This window comes from Odontesthes bonariensis, chromosome 11 (genome assembly GCF_027942865.1).
Source record: "Odontesthes bonariensis isolate fOdoBon6 chromosome 11, fOdoBon6.hap1, whole genome shotgun sequence".
Taxonomy (NCBI): Eukaryota; Metazoa; Chordata; class Actinopteri; order Atheriniformes; family Atherinopsidae; genus Odontesthes; species Odontesthes bonariensis.
The window spans coordinates 35,975,806-35,999,652 of record NC_134516.1 but is presented as its reverse complement, the minus strand read 5'-3'; the positions used below and the strand labels follow the sequence as shown (position 1 = coordinate 35,999,652).

General features: G+C 42.4%; 1 protein-coding gene across 1 annotated transcript in view; it reads right to left on the bottom strand.

The window, feature by feature from the left end:
* anos1a (anosmin 1a) overlaps window positions 1–23,847 on the bottom strand; it is a 94,209-nt gene that overhangs the window by 20,688 nt on the left and 49,674 nt on the right. Inside the window, exons 5-13 of the mRNA XM_075477034.1 lie at window positions 23,008–23,192; window positions 22,793–22,922; window positions 22,494–22,699; window positions 20,232–20,358; window positions 7,752–7,859; window positions 5,715–5,803; window positions 5,411–5,582; window positions 3,825–4,051; window positions 3,144–3,279 (exon numbers count right to left, since the gene is read on the bottom strand). Of these exons, the coding sequence (XP_075333149.1) occupies window positions 3,144–3,279; window positions 3,825–4,051; window positions 5,411–5,582; window positions 5,715–5,803; window positions 7,752–7,859; window positions 20,232–20,358; window positions 22,494–22,699; window positions 22,793–22,922; window positions 23,008–23,192 (1,380 nt within the window). The remainder of the gene's footprint in view (window positions 1–3,143; window positions 3,280–3,824; window positions 4,052–5,410; window positions 5,583–5,714; window positions 5,804–7,751; window positions 7,860–20,231; window positions 20,359–22,493; window positions 22,700–22,792; window positions 22,923–23,007; window positions 23,193–23,847) is intronic.

Genomic DNA, 23,847 nt, shown 5'->3' with positions numbered 1-23,847 from the left:
GGTTGTTGCAAATGGAAAGAGACATTTAAGAGCCCCCTCAGCCAAGATGGGATACTCTGTTTTTACATGGAGCCAGTAGTTAGACAGGGAAAGAGCCTTAAATTTCAGTTTTAAATCCCCTGAGTTTGTCATCTAAATCAGCTCTTCTTGTGACTTTAAGACCAGGCTAGAACCGACACCTGGGGCAAAGGGGTCCCAGACCCAGTTTAAATGGGTGTGTTCAAGGTTCGGGAAATAGTCTCTGAAATATCCCTGGTAGATGGAACCCAAATCATCCCATGAAAGCAGCTCCTGGTGAAGCAGTGGGAACATGTCTCCTTGTGGGGCTTGTTTGACCACAGCATGATCTTTCTGGAAAAAGCATGCGCTTTGTCTTGCATCTGCAGTATGTGTGTGTCTCACCCTTACATACTCTGATTCAGTGCATTTAGAAGCTGGAAAATGCCTGACATGTATGCAAGTTTGCGAATCCAAGCTGCGTTGGCTCTCGCCTGCTCCAAACGTTGAGCAGATACGTCCTGAGCCATGTCACCAATTCATTGGCTTATGGAGTTGTCAGAGAGTGGGACAGCTTCAAAAATAACTCCAAGGTTTCTCACTGTAGAACTAGAAGCCAAGGAAATGCCATCTAGAGTAACTATATAACCAGAAAGTTTCTCCCTGAAGCGCTCAGGTCCAAAGATAACGACTTCAGTTTGTCTGAATTTAGAAGCCAAAAGTTCTGAGTCATCCAGGTCTTTATGTCTTTAAGACATGCTTGTAGTCTGACCAACCTATTGGGTTCATCTGGTTTTATAGAGAAGTACAGCTGAGTATCATCAGCATAGCAATGGAAATTTATGTCATGCTGTCTAATAATGTTACCTAATGGAAGCATCTATAAAGTGAAAAGAATCGGTCCAAGCACAGAACCCTGAGGAACTCCATGACTTACTCTGGTGTGTGAGGAAGATTCTTCATTTACAAGAACAAACTGAAATCTATCAGATAAATATGACTTAAACCAGCCTAATGCAGTTCCTTTAATCCCAATAACATGTTCAAGTTTCTTTAATAAGATACTGTGATCGACCGTATCAAATGCAGCACTGAGATCCAACAGGACAAGCACAGACACAAGTCCGCTATCAGAGGCTAAGAGGAGATCATTGGTAACTTTCAGCAGTGCTGTTTCTGTGCTACAATGCACTCTGAATCCTGACTGAAACTCTTCAAACAGATTATTTCTGTGGAAATGATCACAAAGTCAATTTTTTTCAACAACTTTTTCTCACAAAGACAGAGTGGATATACTTAGATAATTAGCTAACAGTGCTGGATCATGAGTATTTTTTAATAAACGTTTGGTTACAGCAGCCCTAGGAGTCAGTAGCCCATAGCCTGTAAACATAGATTGATGGTCACGTCTAATACTGAAGTGTTGATTAAGGGAAAAAACAACTTGAACAGTCTGGTCTGGTCTAGAATACAAGTTGATGGAGGTTTGCAGGTCTGACTACAACAACTATGTCAGAATTCACATTTATCTTTTTTTAGCAGCTAATAGGGATTTTTTTCAGGGATTGTATATAGTTCCACCGATATCCTCAGATAAATCCAATGCATGCACATCAGGATGCTCCGAACCAAACTGTAATGAAAATAATTCACGATATTTCGGTACAAAGTTTACTTTATTGGATCGAGTCCATCACTAGGGACTGCAGGGTTTAAATCAGTCAACATCAAATAGAAAGGTATAGGCTTCTAAAACCGGACTCTAATGCTCGGTCTGGTCTGGTGGCTTCGGCTGGAGTGAGCACTCCTGGTATATATCCAATAACACTGGTATACCCTTGCTGACATCTCAAAGTTCGGCGCATGTTCTGACGTTAGAACAGGGAAATGGATGTTCAATGCTAAAACGCTTTGTTTTCTAGTCTAAACGAGTTGGTAAAAATCTTCACCTATGAACCCGTTACAGAAAGTTTGGTTAAAGTGACCAAAACTGTGTGACATGAACTGTATTTTCAGTTGAAGAACATTTTGTACTTAGAGGTTTACAGAAGGTAGAACACACAGACAGTGAAGAAATGTTATATCTCCAGTCCAGACACAATTCCACCACAGCTAACAGACCAATGGTATATACAGAACTCTACACAGTATAGAGAAGCTCGTATCATTTAGGGAACAGCAAATGTCATGTGTGAATTGGTAGCAGGTAAAGATTTTTAGGGTTTCAAAATGCAGCAGACAACACACATCTATGTATTTGCATGCAATTCCATCAAAATGACTGAGTAATGCTAAAGAAAGGAGTTTGGGATCAACCAGGACTTCCTTAGCACAGAATGAATTAAGTCAGAAACTGAAGCTTGCACTATGAGGGTGACCGGGTTCCCTCAAAATAAATAAAACTTTTAATAGCCATTTTCCCTCAATTCTACCAGAGAAATGAAGTATGAAGTCCATAAATCTTTTGTTCTACAGGATGTGCTCAGAAATCTGTGACACTTATCAAGCCAGTGCTGAAACTGTATTCCAGTTTACTTTTTATAAAGTTTAGCCATTAAACACAATGGTATCCACATGATTTTATGATGCACTGCTTAACAAATGACTCAGTGTTGGACTAACTGTGCCAAATCTAACCTTTTGGCTCACACTGTAAAATAAAGAGTGGACGCCAATCAAGGATGCCAGTCTTGTTATTGGTGGTTGCAATGACATAAGCTTCAATAATGAAAGCCCCAAATTTTGGAAGAGGGTATTGCAGACAAAGATGTTTGCTTGTTGCTGGATCTTGTCGGTGAATCCAGTGAAGTTCTCTTTCCCGGTCATTGCTTCATGGATTCTTGATCATGGTGAGTTTGGGAGGCTTGGTTCATACAGGCTGCAGGGTTTTCCTCCATGATGCTTCTTAGGTCAAATGCCTGAATCGGGGGGGGGTTCATTAGTTAGAAGTTCATCTTCCATATCTTCTGAAAGTAAAGAAGCTGTATTTCACATTCTTAATGCAAAACAGGATCACATAAGTCAAGCTTTGTCCTATGACAGAGGACAGTTCAATTCTTCCACAGACACTCTCCCATCTTGAAATCTTGACTATGCTTGTAGATTCATTCGGAAGGTTTAATAGATCATTTTCATTTACCTCTTACCTTGTTTTTTTGTGCTTTCAGGAGTCTGGAAGGTCCTGCTGGCTGTAGGACCCTCACCCTCTGCTGTGATGGCACAGACCTCCAGCCGGTACACGCTGGCAGGGTGTAGGCCTGACACCAGCAGAACATTACCATCCTGAAAGTGTGGAAATAGTGAAGACTGAATAGCACTGAAGCAGCAGGCTAAAAAGGGTTTGAAAATGGCGGAAACTGAACACGAGCAAGGGTCCCTTACGTTGGTAAGTCCATCATAAGGCTAACACAGAGAGCTTAATGCTTTGACACACCAACGGCCGATTTTGAAGATCCAAAATATATATGTCCCCATGATAAGTGCTCTTATATAAGTCTAAATGACCTGCAATTAAGTTTGAGGAATATGTAACCTCTAGTAATCATAAGAGCAATTGTGTGTGAAATTTAATCCATCAAGATAAAGTTCATGTAGTAGAATGAATTCAAGCCCCAAGAATTATCATTTTCTAAATGAAACCAAGTGGTTTATATTCCTAATCCTAAACAATTCGTGTTATTTCCTAAACCCAACCAGGAAGTGACAAAATATTGTTGTAAAGTCATATTTCCCTCCTGCCACAGGACACCATTATGGGTTGCATTTAAGGGTATGAGCAAACCCAGCTTGAGATTTCTATTCTACATTTTTTAAATGAGTTCACTGACCGGGGGCAGGATCTGGGACTGGGAGATGAGGCTGTGAGGCCGCTTGTTACTGTTGTGGTGGTTTGATAGGACGACCTCCACCCAGGTCACCTGGTAACCAGTCATCTGCTGGTGGGGCTGGGTCATGGATAAATCCCAGCTGAAAATGGCTGACACGTTGCCCCCCCGAACGTCAAAGGATGCTGTGAGGTTGACCGCCTTCGCCGAGACTATCTGAGCGGACACAACTGAAAGAAGTGCAGTTAATGGTGAGCAATTCTTCTTGCTGTCATCATTCCAAAATTGTTTTCATGGAGAATCAACATCTTTCCCTTGTGTTTGTATTTCTATGGTCATTCTTCTCCTCTAGGTACGAATTTGAAGTTTTAATTTCCTCCGTATGTATTTTAAAGTGTAGGTGAAAAGACAAGTTTGGTAGTGTGTAGCGATATATGGTATATAGTAGGGCTGAGCAATTATATCGATACTGTGATATATATCGATATTTTGGGAGTATCGATTATTTAAAATAATTTTTTATTTTATTTTTATTTTTTAAAGCAAACGTTACAATTAGTGAAAACACAGAACATTAAGGTAATACAATACAATGCCAGGGAGTCACATTATACAAAACAGTGATAAATTAGTTGATAAAAATGTTGTATAAAGTGCACAGCTCTCACGTTTGTGACATGTTTGTTTGTTTCTGTTTGTCTGGCGGTGTTGTCCTTCCGGTTCAAAGGTCGGACCACCAGTCCAATCAGCGACAATTCATGTCAAATCACACTGTCGCTTTTTTCCCCAAAAAAAATGATGTAAGTGTATCGCATCGAATCGTATCGTTGGCTGAATATCGAATCGAATCGTATCGTTGGCTGAATATCGAATAGTATCGAATCGTATCGTTGGCTGTATATCGTGTATCGTATTGAATCGAATCGAATTGAATTGTATCGAATCTAATCGTATCGAATCATATCGTTGGCTGAATATCGTGTATCGTATCGTGAAATTAGTGTATCGCTACAGCCCTAGTATATAGTGACCCTAAGAATGAGGTCATGGATTCAAGTGGATGAAATGAGTTTCCTTCAGAGGGGGGCGGGGCTCAGCCTTAGAGATAGGGGGAGGAGCTCCACCATCCGGAGGGAGCTGGGAGTAGAGCTGCTGCTCCTCCACATAGAAAGGAGTCAGCTGAGGTGGTTCATCTGGTTAGGATGCCTCCTGGGAGGATGCCCCTTTGAAAGTTTTTTGGGCACCTCCAGCTGGGAGGAGGTGGGATTATATATCTCGTATGTTCTGGGAACACCTCGGGATCCCCTAGGACGAGCTGAAAAGTGTCACTGGGGAGAGGGATGCCTCGTTTTCGCTCCTCAACCTGTTGGCGCCGCAACTCGACTTTGGATAAGTGTAAGGTGATGAATGGACGGATGAACTGACAACATTCTTATCCCTGTGCTGCGTAAACTAGGTCAAAGTGGCAACATCTCCAACAAATAACAGCAGAAGTGGAATAGCTAGAGATGACTGTATGTGACATCACTTTGACTGAAAGCTAAATTCTCATACGTTGCGTTTCAAAGACCAGGAGACATGCTTCCCACCTGTTTCTCTAGGACAGGTGAGGGGTTTGGGGCTTTTAGCCTGAATGGTGGCACAAGAAGGAGTGAAGAAGCTGGTGCTTTCTGCCAGAGGACGACTCTTCTTGCTGACCGGCTGCAGTAGGACTTTGTACTTACAGGAGAAGAGCAAGCCCTGCAGGCTGATGAAGTTCTCCTAAAACAGACAGAAAATGTTACGAAGTCCAATTCTTAAGTCAAGATAACTGCAAATCCTTTCTTACTACAAACAAAATAACATTTGTTAACATTTGCAAAGCGGGGATGATGTTTTGCTCGAAGAGATTACCCGTGTTCTAGTCTTCTCCACGGCTTTGGTCTGGTTGTGTCCACAATGTTCTGGTCCCCACTGGACTCTGTAGAATTTAACTGAAGGATCTACAAATCAAGAGATTGCAAGACTGTCTCATTACGAACAGGTACCGGCAGCCGGTCAAAGTGAAATGTATCTCTCTTCTTCCACAGAAGCAGTAATTATTGCCGTGTCCCAGGCAGTCCCAGGTATTTAACTTGCAGCTCTATCAAAAGACATTTTCATTTGCCAGACAAATCTCCAAAGCAATTCCCAGCGTAGCTGCTTTGAGCGTATGATTCGGCTTAACTGACAGTTGCTATTACAAAAGCCTCCCGCAGCATGAGATGACTCTTCAATCTGTCTGAATGTAACCGACACCAGCTAAAGATTAAAGTTTTGTGTGGGAGCACACCACTCATCCCTTCACCCTTCGGTCATGTGTGACATGTCTTTTTAGTAGGGCTGGGCAACGATTAAAATTTTTAATCTAATTAATCACATGATTTCCATGATTAATCACGATTAATCGTATTTGTATGCAAAATCCAAAAATGAATTCAAAAGTAGTGTATAGCTTTTAGCATTTAGTTTTATTTTAAATGTGCTGCCATATGAATGAAAGTGCCATAACATTTGTTGTGCAAACACACTTTTAACATCAGCATCTTTCTGTAGTTTTTATGTAGAAGCCTCGCTCCACTGTCTGTTTCCTTGAATGACTTGCTGCTATCAGTTGTGTGTTTTGCCTTTAAAGCTGCAGTCTGCAGGATTTGTTGTTGTCATACGTAAAGTCCTAATTTTTGGCATTTTAAGAGTTTACATGATCTATCAGAATGCTTGAAGTTGAAAACGGTGACCTCTGTAGTCGCAAAATGCAAGAAATGCTTATTTTTTAACCGAAAAATAAAAAGTTATTCAACTTCCTAGCCGCCCCATCAAAACACATGAGAACTCGTGCACGTCTACGTGCACGCCAGATGCGCGTACACGACTCCTCTTTCATCAACTCACCTGTCATTTGCGATCATGGAAGACACAGTAAGTAGACTAGCCCGTAATGAAGTTCAATAGTCTAGATAAATAAGCGTGGGGACGAGCCTACCTTGTATCGCGCGTGCACAATCGGTGATTGACAGGCAGCAGAGCCCAGCTCGTAACTTGATTGGTTACCTTTTACCGGTCCGGTCTGCAATTTTGTAAACAAACCTGCTGGCTTTGGAGGGACCTAGCGGGACATATAGGGGACCAAGAGAACTCGTTTTTTTTTTTGTATTGTTGTATTTAATGTACTACTTTCAGAATCCCTGGACAGTTCCAGGCATTATGCTTGAAAAAGAGTTGCAGACTGCAGCTTTAAGTGATATTTTAGACTGGAACTACTACGCTGAGAAGACAATTCAACTTGGCAGTGTTTACAGATGACTTTGGTTCTGTCGACTCTGCCGTCTGGAAGAACTTTAAAATAAAAATGGCCGAGTAAAAGTTCCGTACCCTTCTCCATGTTTGGTGGATCCGCCGATTACTTTCTTTTCCGGTTCCACAGCAGACAGCAACAGACTTTTACAAAATAAAAGCCTGTGAGCAACAGACTTTTACAATAATAAAATAAATAATAAAACAGGGGTGGTCCGTGGCATAGTGGGTTGAGAAGGCGCCAAATGTACAAGAGGCTATAGCCCTGTGCTGCATGTTGTTCCCCCTCTCTCTGCCCCCTGCTTTATGTCTCTCTGAACTTTCCTATCCATTTAAGGCACAAAAGCCCCCCCCCCCCCCCATTGATTTAAAAAAATGTTTTTAATAATTATTTTTTTTAAAACTGCGTAAACTGATAAGATATTTATCGGCGTTAAATAATTCAATCGATAATAACGAGTTAACTCGTCCAGCCCTACTTTTTAGTTATTCTTATTAGTTGTGCGCTCTTGTGAAAATGCATTATTTTGCACTGTGTCAGAAGACTGGGTATCTATGCATCTATCTCCCAGAAATGCATTTCTTATGAGTCGCGTGTCATGCTCTTCCTCTGCATACCTGTGCTGCTCTGCCAGTAAACATGAACCCGGAGCTGTCCATCCTGGTAAAATGGTGTCCCGACATCCAGAACGTCACCAGTAGGACTTTTTGGAGCAGCATCGGTGGCTTGAAAACACACAAAGCATCATTTTGACACACTGTGTAAGCAACTTGCAGCGTGTAAAAGCAGATTTCCCAACATGCTTTCTCTTTCTTGGTGCCAGAAGAAATGCTTAATTCTGCGAAAAAGGAAATATGCTTTACAATACCAAGTATTTCGCTCTGTTTGTATGTTGTATCATTGATCAACACGACTTGCATATGAATCCATACTGCCTGGTCAATATCTTGCATGAGACTGAGACCCATAACTGGGTATGATTGGAAGGTTTGGCACATCTTAGATGGCTCCGGTTCCAAAAAGCTTTGGTTTCCAGTGGTATTTAGCAATCTTTGAGTCATATTTGTCGGGCTAAGGCCTGGGCACTCAACTAAAAAACATCCCAAGTGAATGTGAATGAATATTAATGTGAATATTTTCTCACGAATGTCTTGAGTGTTGCTTTAAAAGTTTGCTTAAGGGTCATAGTGAAACCTTCCACCCAGGGGCGAGGCTAGGGTATTTTTAGTGGTGCCAAGGCACCACCGTGAGATAGCTCGGCACCCCCCGGCTCAGCACATTTTTAAAATATTAAATTATGCAAAAAACTTGCTCTGCCCCTGCGCAATACTTTGGTGCGACTGGCCAATCTGGCAACCTTGTGTGTCTGGCAACCCTGCTTCAAAACGAGGCTTGTGACCAGTCCACTTATCAACTACATCTGTTCTGATTGGTTGGCAGTGGGCCCTTCTTAATCCACACAGAAAGAGACCTTATTTATTTATTTAATTTATTTATTTTTGTGTGTTTTATTTATTTATTTATTTTCAAAAGGCATTCTTAATATTATTAGCCTTGGGTGATTACAAAGTGTTTTTTTTTTTTTTTTTGCTCAAGGATGCATTATTTTAGTGACCATTTTATTTATTTTCTAGCATTTGTTTTTGTTTTAACTCTTTACTCCCAAAATAAATGTTGAGTTGACTGTTATCCCTGTCAAGCGTCAGTCTTTTGAAATGAAGAGGTCATAATTGAATGTTGTAGGGGAAAACACTACTCAAAGCAAAACTAACACGGCTCCAAAATTTATAAATGTACTAGTTTGCCTCAATTAGTGAGAAATAATGTGCCTCTGTGAGCACTGGGGGCTGGGCACCCCTAAAGACCAGATCCTAAAATCGCCCCTGCTTCCACTAAAGTCTCAAATGTCTAAAATCCTTTGGAATATCCTGAATAATCTCTGTACTTGGTGCCACCTTTATTTCCTCGAAAACTGATCAATTTGACGATGACATCCCCACAGCATGATGCTGCCACCACCTGCTTGGTGTTCTCAGGGTAAAAGATTTGTGCCACTACTGCCATTTTAATTGAGGACCTAAAGGTTAATCTCACTTTTGAGTCTCCTGCAATATGTAATCAACTCCAAATATACTTTCCTTTGTGTCCAAAAGGACCATTTTTACTGAAAGATCTAATCTCTGCCTTGTAACTGTGCAGCCTCTTTATTACCTTTCTGATTTAAGCCGTTGCTCCCTGAAATGTGGGTTTTGGGGGTCGGCCCTATCCAGTTTTATTCATATAGAGCCAAATCACAACAACTGTCATCTCAAGGCAAGAGAGGGGCCTGATAACTGAAGGCTCTGCGTCCATTTCTGCTTTTAGAAACTCTGGGAACCACAAGTAAACCTGCAACGTATTTACATGGACAAACTGAAATCCGTTGGATGAATATTGTTTGTTGTTCGTTTCTCTTATTAAATGAAGACGCACACACAGTACTGCCTTTGTGTCATTTTACCGGTAACTTCAGACAATTGTTTACATCCTGGTGCACCCCTTAAATCCCACCGGGTAAAAACACATACATTGTAACATCTCCCCTTTTTAATTTCTTAAACAGCTGCCCAAACACAAAATCAGTCAACAAAGGGCTTATGCAGTACGAACAGCACAACAGGAAATTGAAACACATTGGTGTGAGGTATGCTGGCAGTGTTCGAATTATCCACCGGGCTTCGGGGGGGTCGGACTTTTTGCGGATCAATTGATGACGTCACCCCCCCCCCCCCAAAAAAATATCATGATAATATCATGATATGCAAACACAACAATACGTTATCATTTGCAAACTCCCTGCTAGAGCCTCATATGAATCAAGTGACCACATTCGCGGGAAGATCACATCAAAGCACTCGGCTCCGTAAACTCCGTGTTGCCAGATTGGGCTGTTTTGGATGACCGTCTGCGGGTAAAAATGGGTATTGGGCGAGTTTTTCTGTATCTGTATATGGCTCTGTGGCCCTAGAAATAAATAGAATTCAGTTTAGACTGGTTTAGTTTAGATTTAGTGCCTCCAGGCGGGGTTTGAGCATGTTTGGAAATCATCTGGCAACCCTGCAAAATCCGCGCTGCGCAGGTGAATTCAGCTCAAATCTGCACGCAGCATTGTCAAGTTCAACCACCTAGCCAAAGTTTGTCTCACACACGTTGCTGCAGCAGGACGTTGCTAACTTTCCAGTTAGCAACAAGCACAGCAGCAGAACCAACACATGCAGAATAATACATAAATATTAAACCTAGCAACGACCCAACTTCAAACAGCTGTATGGCTTACCAAAAGCCCACTAGCAAACTAGTAACTAGCCTACATTATGTAGTGCCCATAAGACGCAATCAAGAAATGTCAATCAGCAAAGTGAACCCAATGACGCATACAGAATCAAGCTGTAAATTATCAGACTACAACTGCCAAATTCAACATAGCTTGTAATGTCCGCTGTAAACAGTGTGCGCTTTTCTTGAGATTGAAAAGTGCTATCAGACAGCCCCGTGGTGCTAGTAGTCATGGTATACTGCTAGCTGCTACATGAAATGGCTTCAAACACAGTCAAAATTATGATTAATCCTTTATTTGTCACGGCGGACATATGGTAAGGAATCCCATTTTTCCTACCTCTTTGTGGGCATGCTATCCTTTTTGCCTCCTTGCTAGACACAGCTATCCTTGCTTCTTGCTTGGTGGAGTCACACTATCCATTTGCCTTCTTCTAACTTAGTTAAATGATATTATTCCAATTGTGCTTTAAACACATGATAAGCCTTGTACTTTATTTTCTGACATCAAGTATGTTGGTTGGTGTATTCTGGATTAGAGCAGTCCGCCTCTGTCTTTGAACTGAGACTACTTGTGCATGTTGACTTGATGGAATTCCTCTGATGTTGTCCTAGGCTAACTTTTTTCTCATGGGAGAAAGGGAAGGGCGGTCACCTGTCTTGAGTGTTTGTAAGTTCAGTGCTTTAAAGTTGAAATAATATTAGTCTGATTTGTTAGTTTCATTTAACAAATCACGGGAAACCTCCACCTTGACACCTTAAATCCACGCGCTCGCATCTCAAACATCATTTTAATGGGCATCAAAACCATGCATCTCAGTGCTGCCGATGTTTTGGACTATGCGCGAGCTGCCTGCGAACATGCGAAACGCCCGCTGGTGGTACAGTCCATTGAAGGGGTGTTCCAAAACGCATTTTATTTGGTTATTCATAGTACACACTGAAAAATACTAAGTAACAAGACATTTTCAACACCTGATTTTAATAATAGATCAATTTTTTCAGTACCCCCCAAAAGTGTAATTTAGTCCCATTTGGGGGGTATCAAGTCTCAATCGGGGGGGTCAGACCCCCCGGTACCCCCCGTAATTCGAACACTGTGTGCTGGCCTCCTAACAACTCTGCCGCATCTGGTGGTGACACCAGCCTGCGTCATCTGAGGCTCTGGCAAAGCTGGTGAGCAGGGTTGTGGAGTGACGTGGTCACCTCCACCGGAAGTTGTGGTGGGCAGGCTCCCCCTGTTTGTCTCTGCTGTTGGTGACACCCCTGGTGATGGTCTTAGGTGTCTACGGTTGCATCTCAGCACAGTCCCATTCTCCAGTTTGACAGCATAGGACCTGTCCTGGTCCTGTCGCACCACAGATGCAGGTGCCCAGCATGTATGTCCGGCCACTTGTGACTGCACTCGCACCCTCCATTCAGCAGTGGCCTCAGTGACTTTGCCCCTCTGTTGTAGTAGCGAGCCTGCCTGAGCTGGTTTTCCCGTACAGCTGAGTCAGTGTCCACTACAGCAGGCTTCAGTAGACTCTCACACATTGGTAGCAATGTCTTTGTTCGACGGCCTTTTAGCAGTCTTGACAGCAGACTTTGCTTTCCCATTGCTTTGAGGATAGGTTGGTGACGATGTTACGTGTTCAAATTCCCAGGACTGGCTAAATCTTTTAAATTCTTGTGAGCTATACTGTGGGCCATTGTCAGAGAACACCACATCAGGCACACCATGGTGGGCGAAATGTGCTTTAAGTTTACGGATAACCGTGATAGACCTGGTATCAGGAAGATAATCAACCTCCCAAAAATTGGAGAAATAGTCCACAGTCACTAAGTAGTATTTGTTATTGAAGGTAAAGATATCTGTGCCCACTTTTGCCCATGGTCTTAGCGGGAAGTCATGGCTCTGTAATGGTTCCTTCTGTTGCCGTGTATCTACTTTTCTGCAAACTTTGCACTTTCCAATGTATGTCTTTAGCTGTTCATGCATACCCGACCAGTACACACATTCTCTTGCTCTCCTCAGGCAGTTTTCTATCCCTAAATGTGACGCATGAATCTTTTCTTAGAGCAGTTGGGATAACAGCCCTCTCTCCCCTAGAGATGACATCGTTCTGCACGCTTAGCTCATCCCGCATAGAAAAATACGGCCTCACCTCGACCTCAACCTGTCCTTTATCTTCTGGCCATCCCCGCAGTATCCTTCATTTCAGCACCTGGAGGGTCTGGTCCCGTACTGTCTCACTTTGGATTCTCTGCTGTGTAGCATGCTCTCAGGGAGAGAGAGAGAACGGAGATGTTTACTTAAAAAAACCATCCTTTCCGACATCAAGAGACATTCCCTTTTTTTACGACCCTTTTAACGGATTAGCTCAAAGGAGATAACGGAGCCAGATGTGAGTTGGCCAACTGGGGTTCATTGTTTGAGTTGCTCTCCCCCACTCCAGCTACGCATAATAAATTATGCAAACCGACACCTTCTGATAAGAAAAACCAGCAACATCTACCTCCCTTTCTCTCACTCAATCCCAGGAATGCGCCGATCCGCTATTTTCAGAAAGTGAAAATAGACCACAAACCTCACTTTTCCTGGACTAAAAGTGTGAAAATCGTTACTGGACAAATCCACAGGTCATTTTAAGACTTTCCATATTTTTCTACGAGGGTTATTCGAAAAGTTATAAAACATTATTTTTATAGAAATTCTCCGGTGGAGCCACAGCGCCACCCAGAGGACATGGATGACGGACACTTTTCACCATGTCAGCCTAATAACCAGGGACACTTAAACTATGGATGTTTTAATGTTCTCATTATGTGCAATGCATAACCCAATGGTGTTAATTCTACAGGTATTAATCAAAAGAGCTGTAGTTACTCTCATTAACAAGGTTCCCCAAATGTTGTCATACCATTTTTATCCTGATAAAATGAAGTATTGTATGCTGATAACTGTTCCATGCTCATATTTGTGTTTATGCTGATCTCATGCAAACATTATCAATTGCTATGAACCGTGTACCTTTTTAAATCAATGCAATATGGGTTAAATGCGGCTATTAGGAAAAAGTAGTGATTCTTCCCTTTTGTCTCATGAATTCAGCAGTTCCCTCCTCCCTTTTTACCTTTGGGTCAAAAGCCAGCTGAACGCTGATTGGACGAAAGCTGACACGTGACCTCAGCCTTAAATGCAGAGGCGCGCATGAAATCGCTCTCTTGTCTTCAAACCCGCAGCTCCCAACCATCTCTCTCTGTTTTACTCCGTAACCATTACTTCCCATTTTTTTAGACTTTTTTTAAGTCTGGTTCCGATACCCGCGAGTTTGGCGAAGCTAACGGCCCGAGCTCAATCACTCTACACCCAGGAAGGAACAAAGGAAGAGTCGACTCGACGTCACTTCGCTGGTCACCAAGGAAACATGGCTCCAGCAACGATGCTCAGCAGGACAATCACGCGATCTTCTACCCCTACCACCAAGTAAGGCGCTGAAATTCAAATCTTTCAAGAAGCCGGAGAAACGGGATCCGTTCTCTGAAGAGTGGTAAATGTGCAGGAATCCTGAAGAGTGTATAAGCCAGATTAACTAGCCGGTTGGGATCCAGACTTTAACATATTAGCCCCAGGTTACTACTCATCCCTTTTCGTTAAGTTAAACTGCTTTTTCCTTCCCTCTGTATGCCCGTCTAAATACTGCAAATAATTCTAAATTCTGTCTCTTATCAACTGCTCATACAATTATACCTGTGGAATGTTGAATAAATATGTGTAAGTAACTCATCAGAGCGTCACGGACAGTTATTAAGCCGGTTGTCACTTCAATCAGAACTTATTTTCAGTGAGAGTGCTCATTTTATTGTCTTAACAGTTTTCCTCTTTGGACTGTAACTTAAAACAAGTTAAAACAACATAAGAGGTGGTGTCCCGTATTAATTAATAAAGTGCTTAGTGCTACAGCTGTCTCTCCTCTGAACAGCCGCCTCATATTACAGTGGAAACCGCTTATAGTGATCACGTTGGTCCAGAGCCAATTTGAACACTATAAGCGGTTGATTACTAAAACCGAATTTGTATTACAGTACAGGTATTTCATATATTTTTTCATGCAGTATATCATCTAAATGCCATTTGTATCGTTTTTCAATGAGAAAAATTAAATGAAACGGATAGCTTCAGCATTTACTGAATTTTATTATCATGCAAGTTTAATTACAGTACTGCGCAGTGCGCAGACATACTGTAGGCTAACTCAAATACAGTACGTAACTTATTCTCTGCTGTGCCGCCGGTGCATTTTTTTTCTTACAAGTCAGAAAAAAAAGTTTGAATTCAATCCGCCTTTCAGCACCCCTGCTCGGATCTATGCTCCTCCGTGCCGGTGTTCTGTCGATTTGTGCTACTTGGCGTGAAAACGAAACTTAGAAAATCGGCTCGGCGCATGCGCAAAACCACGAAGTAGCAATTCTCGACAAGTAGGAGAAATCGAATGAACACCGGCCTCCCATCTTACAAGAACCAGCCTGGAGCTTCCAGCGGTCACACGCGCATTCAATCCGCTCTCCAGCACCCATCCTCGGACACATGCTCCTCCATGACTTCCTTTTTCCAGCCATGATTTGCGCGCTTGCTGCCCGGTGTCAACTCGTTACGTTAGCTAGCGAGGCAGAAGCAGACGTCCAGAAAGGAATCAAGGGAGTAAAAAATAAAATAGCTACACGTAGTTTTAAAATTATTTTTGTACATGTTTACATTCATAAAATGGCCAAAAATGAACATTATAAGCGGATTTCTTGATCACTATAAACGAATTATTTAAACAGCATTTGTATAGAAACGATTCCGTCCCAAGCCTTTTGATCTATATAAGCGGTTGATTACTATATCCGTGACCACTATAAGCGGTTTCCACTGTAACAGTTTCAACTTCCGCTTCAACTGACCCCTCAGCTGCACATTCAGGTAGATAGTGTATCTGCTACAAGCATCAATCTGCCTGGGAACAGAGTTATTAATTTGAGTTATTAATGTCGAACAGAGTTATTAATTTGTCTAATGTTTCCTCTCGTTGCTCCTCTGGTTTAAGTTTAGTCCACAATGTTTTCCCCAATTCTCTGCCGGTTTCTCCTATGAAGTATTTGAACACTTTTACGTTTGTCTTGTCGTCAGAATCTGCTAACGTTATGTCCACATACAGTGAAAACTCCTCTTTCCACGTCTTCCATGTTTTCGGCAGGCAGGTGGAGTTCCAATCCAATGTGGCAGGAGGTTTCAAACCGAATACATCCATCGTCCTATTTCGTTGTATCACGCTGTCTTCAGCTTCCTCCTTCACCTCCACTTCTTCATCTGACATTTGTTTGCGTTGTTGAGTTCGAATTTACCGCTGCCACCATGTTTGTTGTTCGTTTCTCTTATTAAATGAAGACGCACACACAGTACTGCCTTTGTGTCATTTTACCGGTAACTTCAGACAATTGTTTACATCCTGGTGCACCCCTTAAATCCCACCGAGTAAAAACACATACATTGTAACTAGGGATGCACCGAAATGAAAATGCTTGGCCAAAACCGAAAACCGAAAATGAGAAAACCGAATGCAATTCAAAGAATAAATAAATCACGATATTATGAAAATATTTATTTAACACTGACATTACAACAATGCACAATATAAAATAAAATGTTTAACTTGACCACACTCATGAGTACATTAAATAATAATGTACAGGCCTGTAACTGACTGGCTTACTGAAAGATTGTAAAATTAATTATGTTCTCTCATAAAAACACAAAGTGCATTTAAGTCAAGTGCAGTTTCTTCTATTGCTTTTGTCATATTTCTTGCATTGTCACTGACTATGGCATGGACTTTAGATCGATCGATATGCCAGGTGTCGAACATATTGGCGAATGCATCAGAAATGGCTGCTGCTGTATGTGACCCTCTAAAGTCTAATGAATTGAGCAGAATCTTTTGCAGCTTGAAATCTGTGTCGATCCACTGTGCAGTTAGACTGAGCATACTCGTGATGCTGACGTCTGAGCTCCATATGTCGGATTGTGAAACTGATTGCTGAAATATCAGATGCTATAAGCTCATGGACGTGAGTTGCAACAACATTGAACAGCTCAGGTAAACATACGTCTGAGAAATGTCGTCTGCTCGGTATGGCATAACGGGGCTCAATGTGCTCTATCAGCCTACGAAATCCCACGTCCTCTACGACAGAGAACGGCTGATCATCTAACGCAATGAATTCCATAATTTTTTTGTGTAATGCCCTTTGCCTTGGCACCATCACTGGAAAACGTTTTTGCCTTTTCAAAAACGTCCGCCACAGACGGAGTCGGCGTGCTCGGATTGACTTTCCTTTTCTGTGCCGCGTTCTTCTCATATTCTGAATGGCGATCGGGATGTTTAGATTTGAGGTGATAAATTAAACCCGACGTGGAGAAACTCTTTGAAGATGTACCCCCTCTAGAAATTTCAGCTTTACATGATTTGCAAATTGCTATCTGTTGGTCTTTCTCAGATACACTGAAGTACGTCCACACCGCAGACATGTTGGCCCGAGTGCTGTTCGCGGTTTTTGCTTGTGTCATCACAACATTCTGTTTCGGCCTAGTTGTTTCGGTGCTAAAAGTCTTTCGGCCGAAAATTTTCGGTGGCCGAATTTTCGGTGCATCCGTAATTGTAACAAATGTGCCTTAAACCGGCCTGATGCAGTTCCTTTAATCTCAATAACATGTTAACCCTCTGTCATAGAATGCTACGAAGTCCTGGATCAAGAGCAGTTTTTTTTAAGTAAAGGTTTAATTACAGAAATCTCAGACTTGGAAAGGAGAGATCTAGAGGTAACAGGAGGTGTGAAGCTGCAGAGAAGTGTGCAAGACTACAACTCTGCCTCCTGGTCTCAACCCTGGGTCGTCATGTTTTTGGATGACTAATAAATTCGTCCATATTTCTAGAAATGAGAGCCGCTCCTTCCAAAGTGGGATGGATGCCGTCTCTCCTCATCAGACCAGGTTTTCTCCAGAAAGATTGCCAATCATCAGAGATGGGGACTCGAGTCGACTCGAGTCGCTGTTTTGATGACTTCTGACTTGACTTGAGAAAAAATAAAAGACTTGAGACTCGACTCGGACTTGGAAGTTAAAGACTCGGCACTTGACTTGAGACACGATGACTTGAATGAATGACTTCAGTGTTATTCAGTTCATGTTTTCAGTTTGAATATAAAATTAATAAATTGATTTAAAAAATAATATGGATTACCCAGTAGGAGCGCAGGCTGAGAATGGCGTCATGATTGGATCCCTACCCTGTCAATCAGCCATGCCCTCTCTACATACCTTACGTGTTTATTGGAGAGAATAAACTCATATCAGATATGCATCAACATGTCAGGCATGACATGGGGTGGACAGGTTGGACACATTGGCCAATGATGTTTACTGACAGTTACTTATATCTTGTCTTTTCACTTTATTAAGATCAGATTCTGCAGGTAAAATTGCAATAATAAGGTGACTTAACTTGACCTATTACAGGACTTGACTTGACTTACCCAAGAAACAATTACTTGGGACTTACTTGAGTCTTGAAAGCTAAGACTTGAGACTTGCACACGTGTGACTTGGTCCCATCTCTGCCAATTACCTTTGTAGCCCACGTTGTTTGCTGGACACCATCTAGACAACCAGCAGTTGAAGGACGACATGCGGCTAAACATGTCATCACTGGTCAGATTTGGCATAATCCCCAAAGAGAATCTATACTGCTGCAGTATTAATTATTATTAAAGTTATGCTGTTGCTATAGACAGATAATAAACCAAAATATAAATCAGCTGTAGAAAGTTAAGGTGTAGCAGAGAGGAAGGTGTGGTAGAAACCTTTAAAGGTCTCCATCAGTGGGTCGGGGTGTTGTTTCTGTAGCTTAGCAACAACTCAGCTGATGATGTCACTCACAGCGTCAGCAGGTAACTCAGGTGAACTCTCTCAGTGGACAACATGGACAGAAGCTCACAGCCAGCAGATCAACACCTTCCTGATATTCCTGCTGTCATCAGGGCTCATAGCTCATCCATTTTATCCGCCATTGATCTCACATTTCCCATAATGATCAGGGGATTAAATGATTGAAACTTTTTCCTCCCTTTTCCCCATTTTATTTCTGCTCTGCATCCTAGATGTACACCTACAACCAATGTTCCCTCTAAGCTGCGCGTCTGTGCAATCGCGCACTGCTCGCACATTCTCAGCGCACAAGAAAATCTATGCAGCGCATAAAATGAAATTCACCATAAACGGATTAATTAATATCTAATACTAGACCTAATGTAATCTAATTAATTAGACCAATAATGTGTTTTTCTGTACCATTTTTCAATGTAACGCAGTGAGTGACAGGTGTTCAGCCAATGATACGATACGGTTTACTTACGCAATGCAGCCAATCATAGCATTGATAGTGCTTGCATATGTGTCCTGCCCATACGCGCCGTGCAGGTTAGCTAGCTAACAACAGTGCGGTGGAGTTAGGAGTTAAGGGACGCAACCCCTTATCATGGCGAAACGAACGGGCAGCGCCAGCGACACATCCACTCACCAAGCCAAAGTAAAAAAGAAATGCGGTTATTTTAGGATGGAATGGCTGTCTGAGTATGTGCAAACAGAAGAACAAGCGGTGAAACTGGGTGAGATTTTTTCTTTTTCGAGTAAGAAAGGTCTACTTTGCAAAACATGCAGGCTGCATGCAGGCAGCAAGCATGACTCTCACATATAACATACTACACATCTCATGAACAACAAGATTCATGAACAAGATGAAGATTTTTGTCTTTTTCATTTTAAGTGGGCCAAATCGCTTATTTTAAAAGTAAACTAAATTGCTGCTGTGATTTGATTCTCTTAATAAGCCATGTAACTTGCTATGATCCAAGGTTTTGAACAGGTGTGATACTGGTGTGTGGCCACAGCGTGCACATCTGATGTTGCTCACAGTGGTCCTCAGTGGGCTCAGAGAGCTTGTGTGTATGCCCAGACACATGAAAAATTAGAGGGAACATTCCCTACAACTCTGATTTGGGGTCTTACTCCAGGCATTACTCGGACTTTGGAAAGCTCAGTTAGCTGCAGTTTAACAACGTTTTCGTTACCACGGTTGTCAAAACAAATTAAAAAAATTGCCAGAGTTAGCAGCAGAAGTCCTTTCTGCAGCACAGCATCCAAACCGACACAGAAAATTGTCTTAGAAATCTGTATTTTTATTTCAGTAGAAATGTCCCAAGCTGCTGCTGTAGCAGGCTGCTGCTTGTAGGGCGGCGCCATTCTGGAAACCTTTTATGATACTTTACATTTTATAATAGATTTACTGGTTCTCCATGGGACACCTTGAGTTTCAAGGAATCTTTATCTTTATATCTTACATTATCAAACAACATATCCCCCTGACATGTTTTAACAGCTCATTTGTCTTCACCGCAGATAGACTTGATTTAGCTTAATTTTACCTCTTCAGCTAAATTTAGAGATTTTAAAGTTCCATTTTTTTAAATTTAAAAAAATTATTTTCTCTCAGGCTGGGGAGAAGGCAAAAGAAAACAGCTACAGTAATAGCTCCTGCTTGCTGAAGTATGTAGAGGTCGAATGTGAAGGAAACTTTATGATAGCATTCCTTGGACATTTTTTTTGCTTTGCTGCACACACAAAGACATTTTCCCCTCATTCACAACAAGGTTGTAAAGTTAAAATGCCAAAGCATCATGTCTGACTTTGCAATTAGACCTACGGGGCCGTGTGGTGAAATGGAAGACGGCTCGAGGGCCTTTCAGCTGACTTTGTCCCCAGTAGGACACGGCTTGGACCTCCACACTGTAGCCCCGGTTGGGTCGCATGTCCTCCAGCTCCACCTGATTCTGCACACACAGAAACACAGAAACCAAGTCGTCTTTTCGATGTCATACAGTGAAACTGCAGAGTCATTTCTGCATATGGGCTGCTGGGCAGAATAACACAGTTCGTTGAGCAGAGATACAACCTGAAGAGTTCCTTTCACATGTAATCTTTGGGGAGCTGTTTCTGTATAAAAAAAAACACTGCTTATGTCAGACAAGCCTCGTGGTTGTTTTGTTTCCTGTCAAATTCCTGTAAGACGACTATAAGGAAGGTATTACATGTTAATAACTGACCGATGGGGATTTGAACAAGCGGTGAAGTATTTGTCTGCGTTTATTTAAAACATTACAACAATACATGCCCAGTAATATTGTTGTAATGTTTTAAATACTTGAACGCAGTTTTTCTAGAGAAGATAATTGTTTTGTATATGTGATTATCGTCCATTGACTCTTTTGGGCTTTCACATGCGCGAGCGTACAACTAACCGGTGAGTTACATGCTGTTTATAAAGTTGTTTTATAACGTCCACATGCCAGTAATGTGAGAACCATGCATATGGTTTTGATGGTAAGGCTTGTGACTTTATTGTCGGATGGTTTATAAAGTGGTGTGACGTTTCTGCAGTGTGCAAGTTGTTGTTTTACGTGGAAGGTTTAGCTCTTGCCCCTAGCCACCACGTATTAGCCTCGCATGACAGGCTGAGCGAACAGCGCTATCTCCACACAGGGAGCGCAGATTTGCACCTGTCTGTGTCCTCCTATCAGTATTTGACAACCTCTAGCAATGGAAATGCGCTTCAAATGCCCCGGAGTTCTCCTTTAAGGCGAGACACTACAAGGTGAATAGGGTGATATTTTAAAATAATAGATATCACCATGAAACTTCCTCAGTTGATTACCTATACAAGTATGAAAAAAAATGTATTCCAAGTTTTAGAAATTTGTATGTTTGATTATGCAAATTAGGCATTATCTCATTAAATATGCGCACATTTGCGTATATTTCCGAAAGTTAGATCTGAACATATGATAAAGCCAGGTGCAAAATTCTTTTTTCATTTTGTTTACACACAAAATGAAAAGAAAATTACTGAGGGGTTTCAGGATATCTGCTTTCATTTCCTAGGAAATCAAAATATACTGTCCATAGCCTAAAAAACATAGATTTTCGCCATATTTCAAGTTATTTCAAGAGCACCAAAGTACAGTGGCTTGCAAAAGTGTTCAGCCCCCTTTTCTCTGAGTGCAACCAGCTGCCGGATGAAGGCAGCTGGTTGAGTCCACCTGTGTGTAATCTAATCTCAGTGCAAATACAGCTGCTCTGTGACGGCCTCAGGGGTTTGTTAAGAGAATACTGGGGAGCAAACAGTATCATGAAGTCCAAGGAACACACCAGGGACAAAGATGTGGAGAAGTTTAAAGGGTTAGGCTATAAAAGGATTTCCCAAGCTTTGAACATCTCATGGAGCACTGTTCAATCCATCCTACCAAGACACGGCCATCCACCTAAACTTACAGGCCGAGCAAGGAGATGCAGCCAAGAGGCCCAATGGTGACTCTGGACGAACGGCAGAGATCCACAGCTCAGGTGGGGGAATCTGTCCTCAGGACAACTATAGATGGTCAGAGCTGATGGGACGATGGATGGAGCCAAATACAGGGCAATCTGGGAGGAAAACCTGTTGGAGTCTGCAGAAGACTTGAGACTGGGGCGGAGGTTCGCCCTCCGGCAGGACAACGACGCTGAACATAAAGCCAGGGCTACAGTGGAATGGTTTCAAACAAACCATATTTATGTGTTAGAATGGCCCATTTACAGTCCAGAGATCTGAAAACTGCCGTTCACAAACGCTCTCCATCGAATCTGACTGAGCTTGAGCTGTTTTGCAAAGAAGAAACATTTCAGTCTCCAGATGTGCAAAGCTGGTAGAGACATACCCCAAAACAGTTGACTCGCACAAAGTATTGACTCAGGGGGGCTGAATACTTCTTTTATATGTAAAAAAAAAAAGGTTAAATCATGTATAATTCTCTTTGTACCTCACAGTTGTTCCACTTTGTGTTGGTCTATCACATAAAATTCCAATAAAACGTATTTATGTTTGTGGCCGTAACGTGACAAAACGAATACTGTGTGTTGTAACATTCTTCACCTCTCTGACCGTCTTCCTCCTTCTGGCCGTGGATGAAGCGAAGGGATGTCCATCTGCGGTCCAGCTCCAGCCGACCTTGTAGTGGTGGATGGGAACATCCGGGTCAGCAGGAACACTCCAGCTGATCCTGGCTGACACTACCCTGCCGGGGCCGAAGCTCATATCAGCCACTCTCAGCTCAGTGGGAGCTGGAGGGTTGGAGGGGTCTGAGAAGAGAAGGTGGACGGCGAGGCAAAAGGTGTCACTAAGCACTGACAGGTATCCCACACATGCACAAACACGCTGGATGCCCGTCTGACCTCTGCTGGAGAGGATGTGTCTGCTGGGCGTGGTGAAACCTCTGGTACCGTGGATGTTGACAGCAGCCACTCTGAACTGGTACCAGCGACCGGGCCGGATGTCGGACAGCCTCACTCCCTGCTTTGTGGTCTACATGATGAATGTAAAACAGACAGCCACTGTCTTTTTATCTCCACATCTTTGAAAACACCTAGAACAGCGGCAGAGGACTAACCTGTGCAACCACCTGCCAAGAGGTGGCAGCGTCCTCACTGGGCTGGATGCCGAAGTTCCACCTCCTCTGCAGGATCCAGACCACTGGTTCGGCTGAGATGTTGAAGCGTGAGGACCAGCGCACCTCCAGCTCACCAGAGGAGTCTTCCTCAAAGTCCAGCTCCTTCCTGGGCTTCAGAGGAGCACCTACACCAGGACAACCAGGAAAATACATCTGAAGCAGTGTTTCTCAGAGTCTAATTATCCTCCAGAAAACATCTGTTACGATGCATAACCATGGCAACAGGAGAGTTCTTCTGTCAGGATCTGTATTCTTGGTTATATTTTGTACTTGGTTATTGGTGTCTTTATTCAGTACTTTGTGTTTTCTGTATTTAGATTTAGGCCCCGTTTACACGATAGGAAGACGCAGATATTTTTCTGCGGTTTGGCCTCTCATTTACACCAAAACCCCGTTTTTATCACAGAAAACGATTATTTCTAAAACCTCCAGCCAAAGTGGAGATTTCTGATAACGCCGGTAATGTGTTGCCGTGTCAACTGGGAGAAACGGCATTTTAGGCTCTTAAATGTCACATTATGCGCCAGAAAATGCAAACGTCATGCGAGCGCCTTATGTTTACAGTTTCTTTGGCTACTGATCAGGATTATCATGGATGATGTTAAAGTTCTACTAATTTTTACGTTTGTGGCCTTATTGCATTTCCCACCCCAAACCTGCTCGCACAGTTCAAAATAGAGGAGCACCACTCTTCCGTGGCCGCTCCTGCATCCAGTATCCACTGACTGTCTATATTTCCCTCTTATTGCCTTCAGTTTTGTTGTGATATTTGCTCGCGTT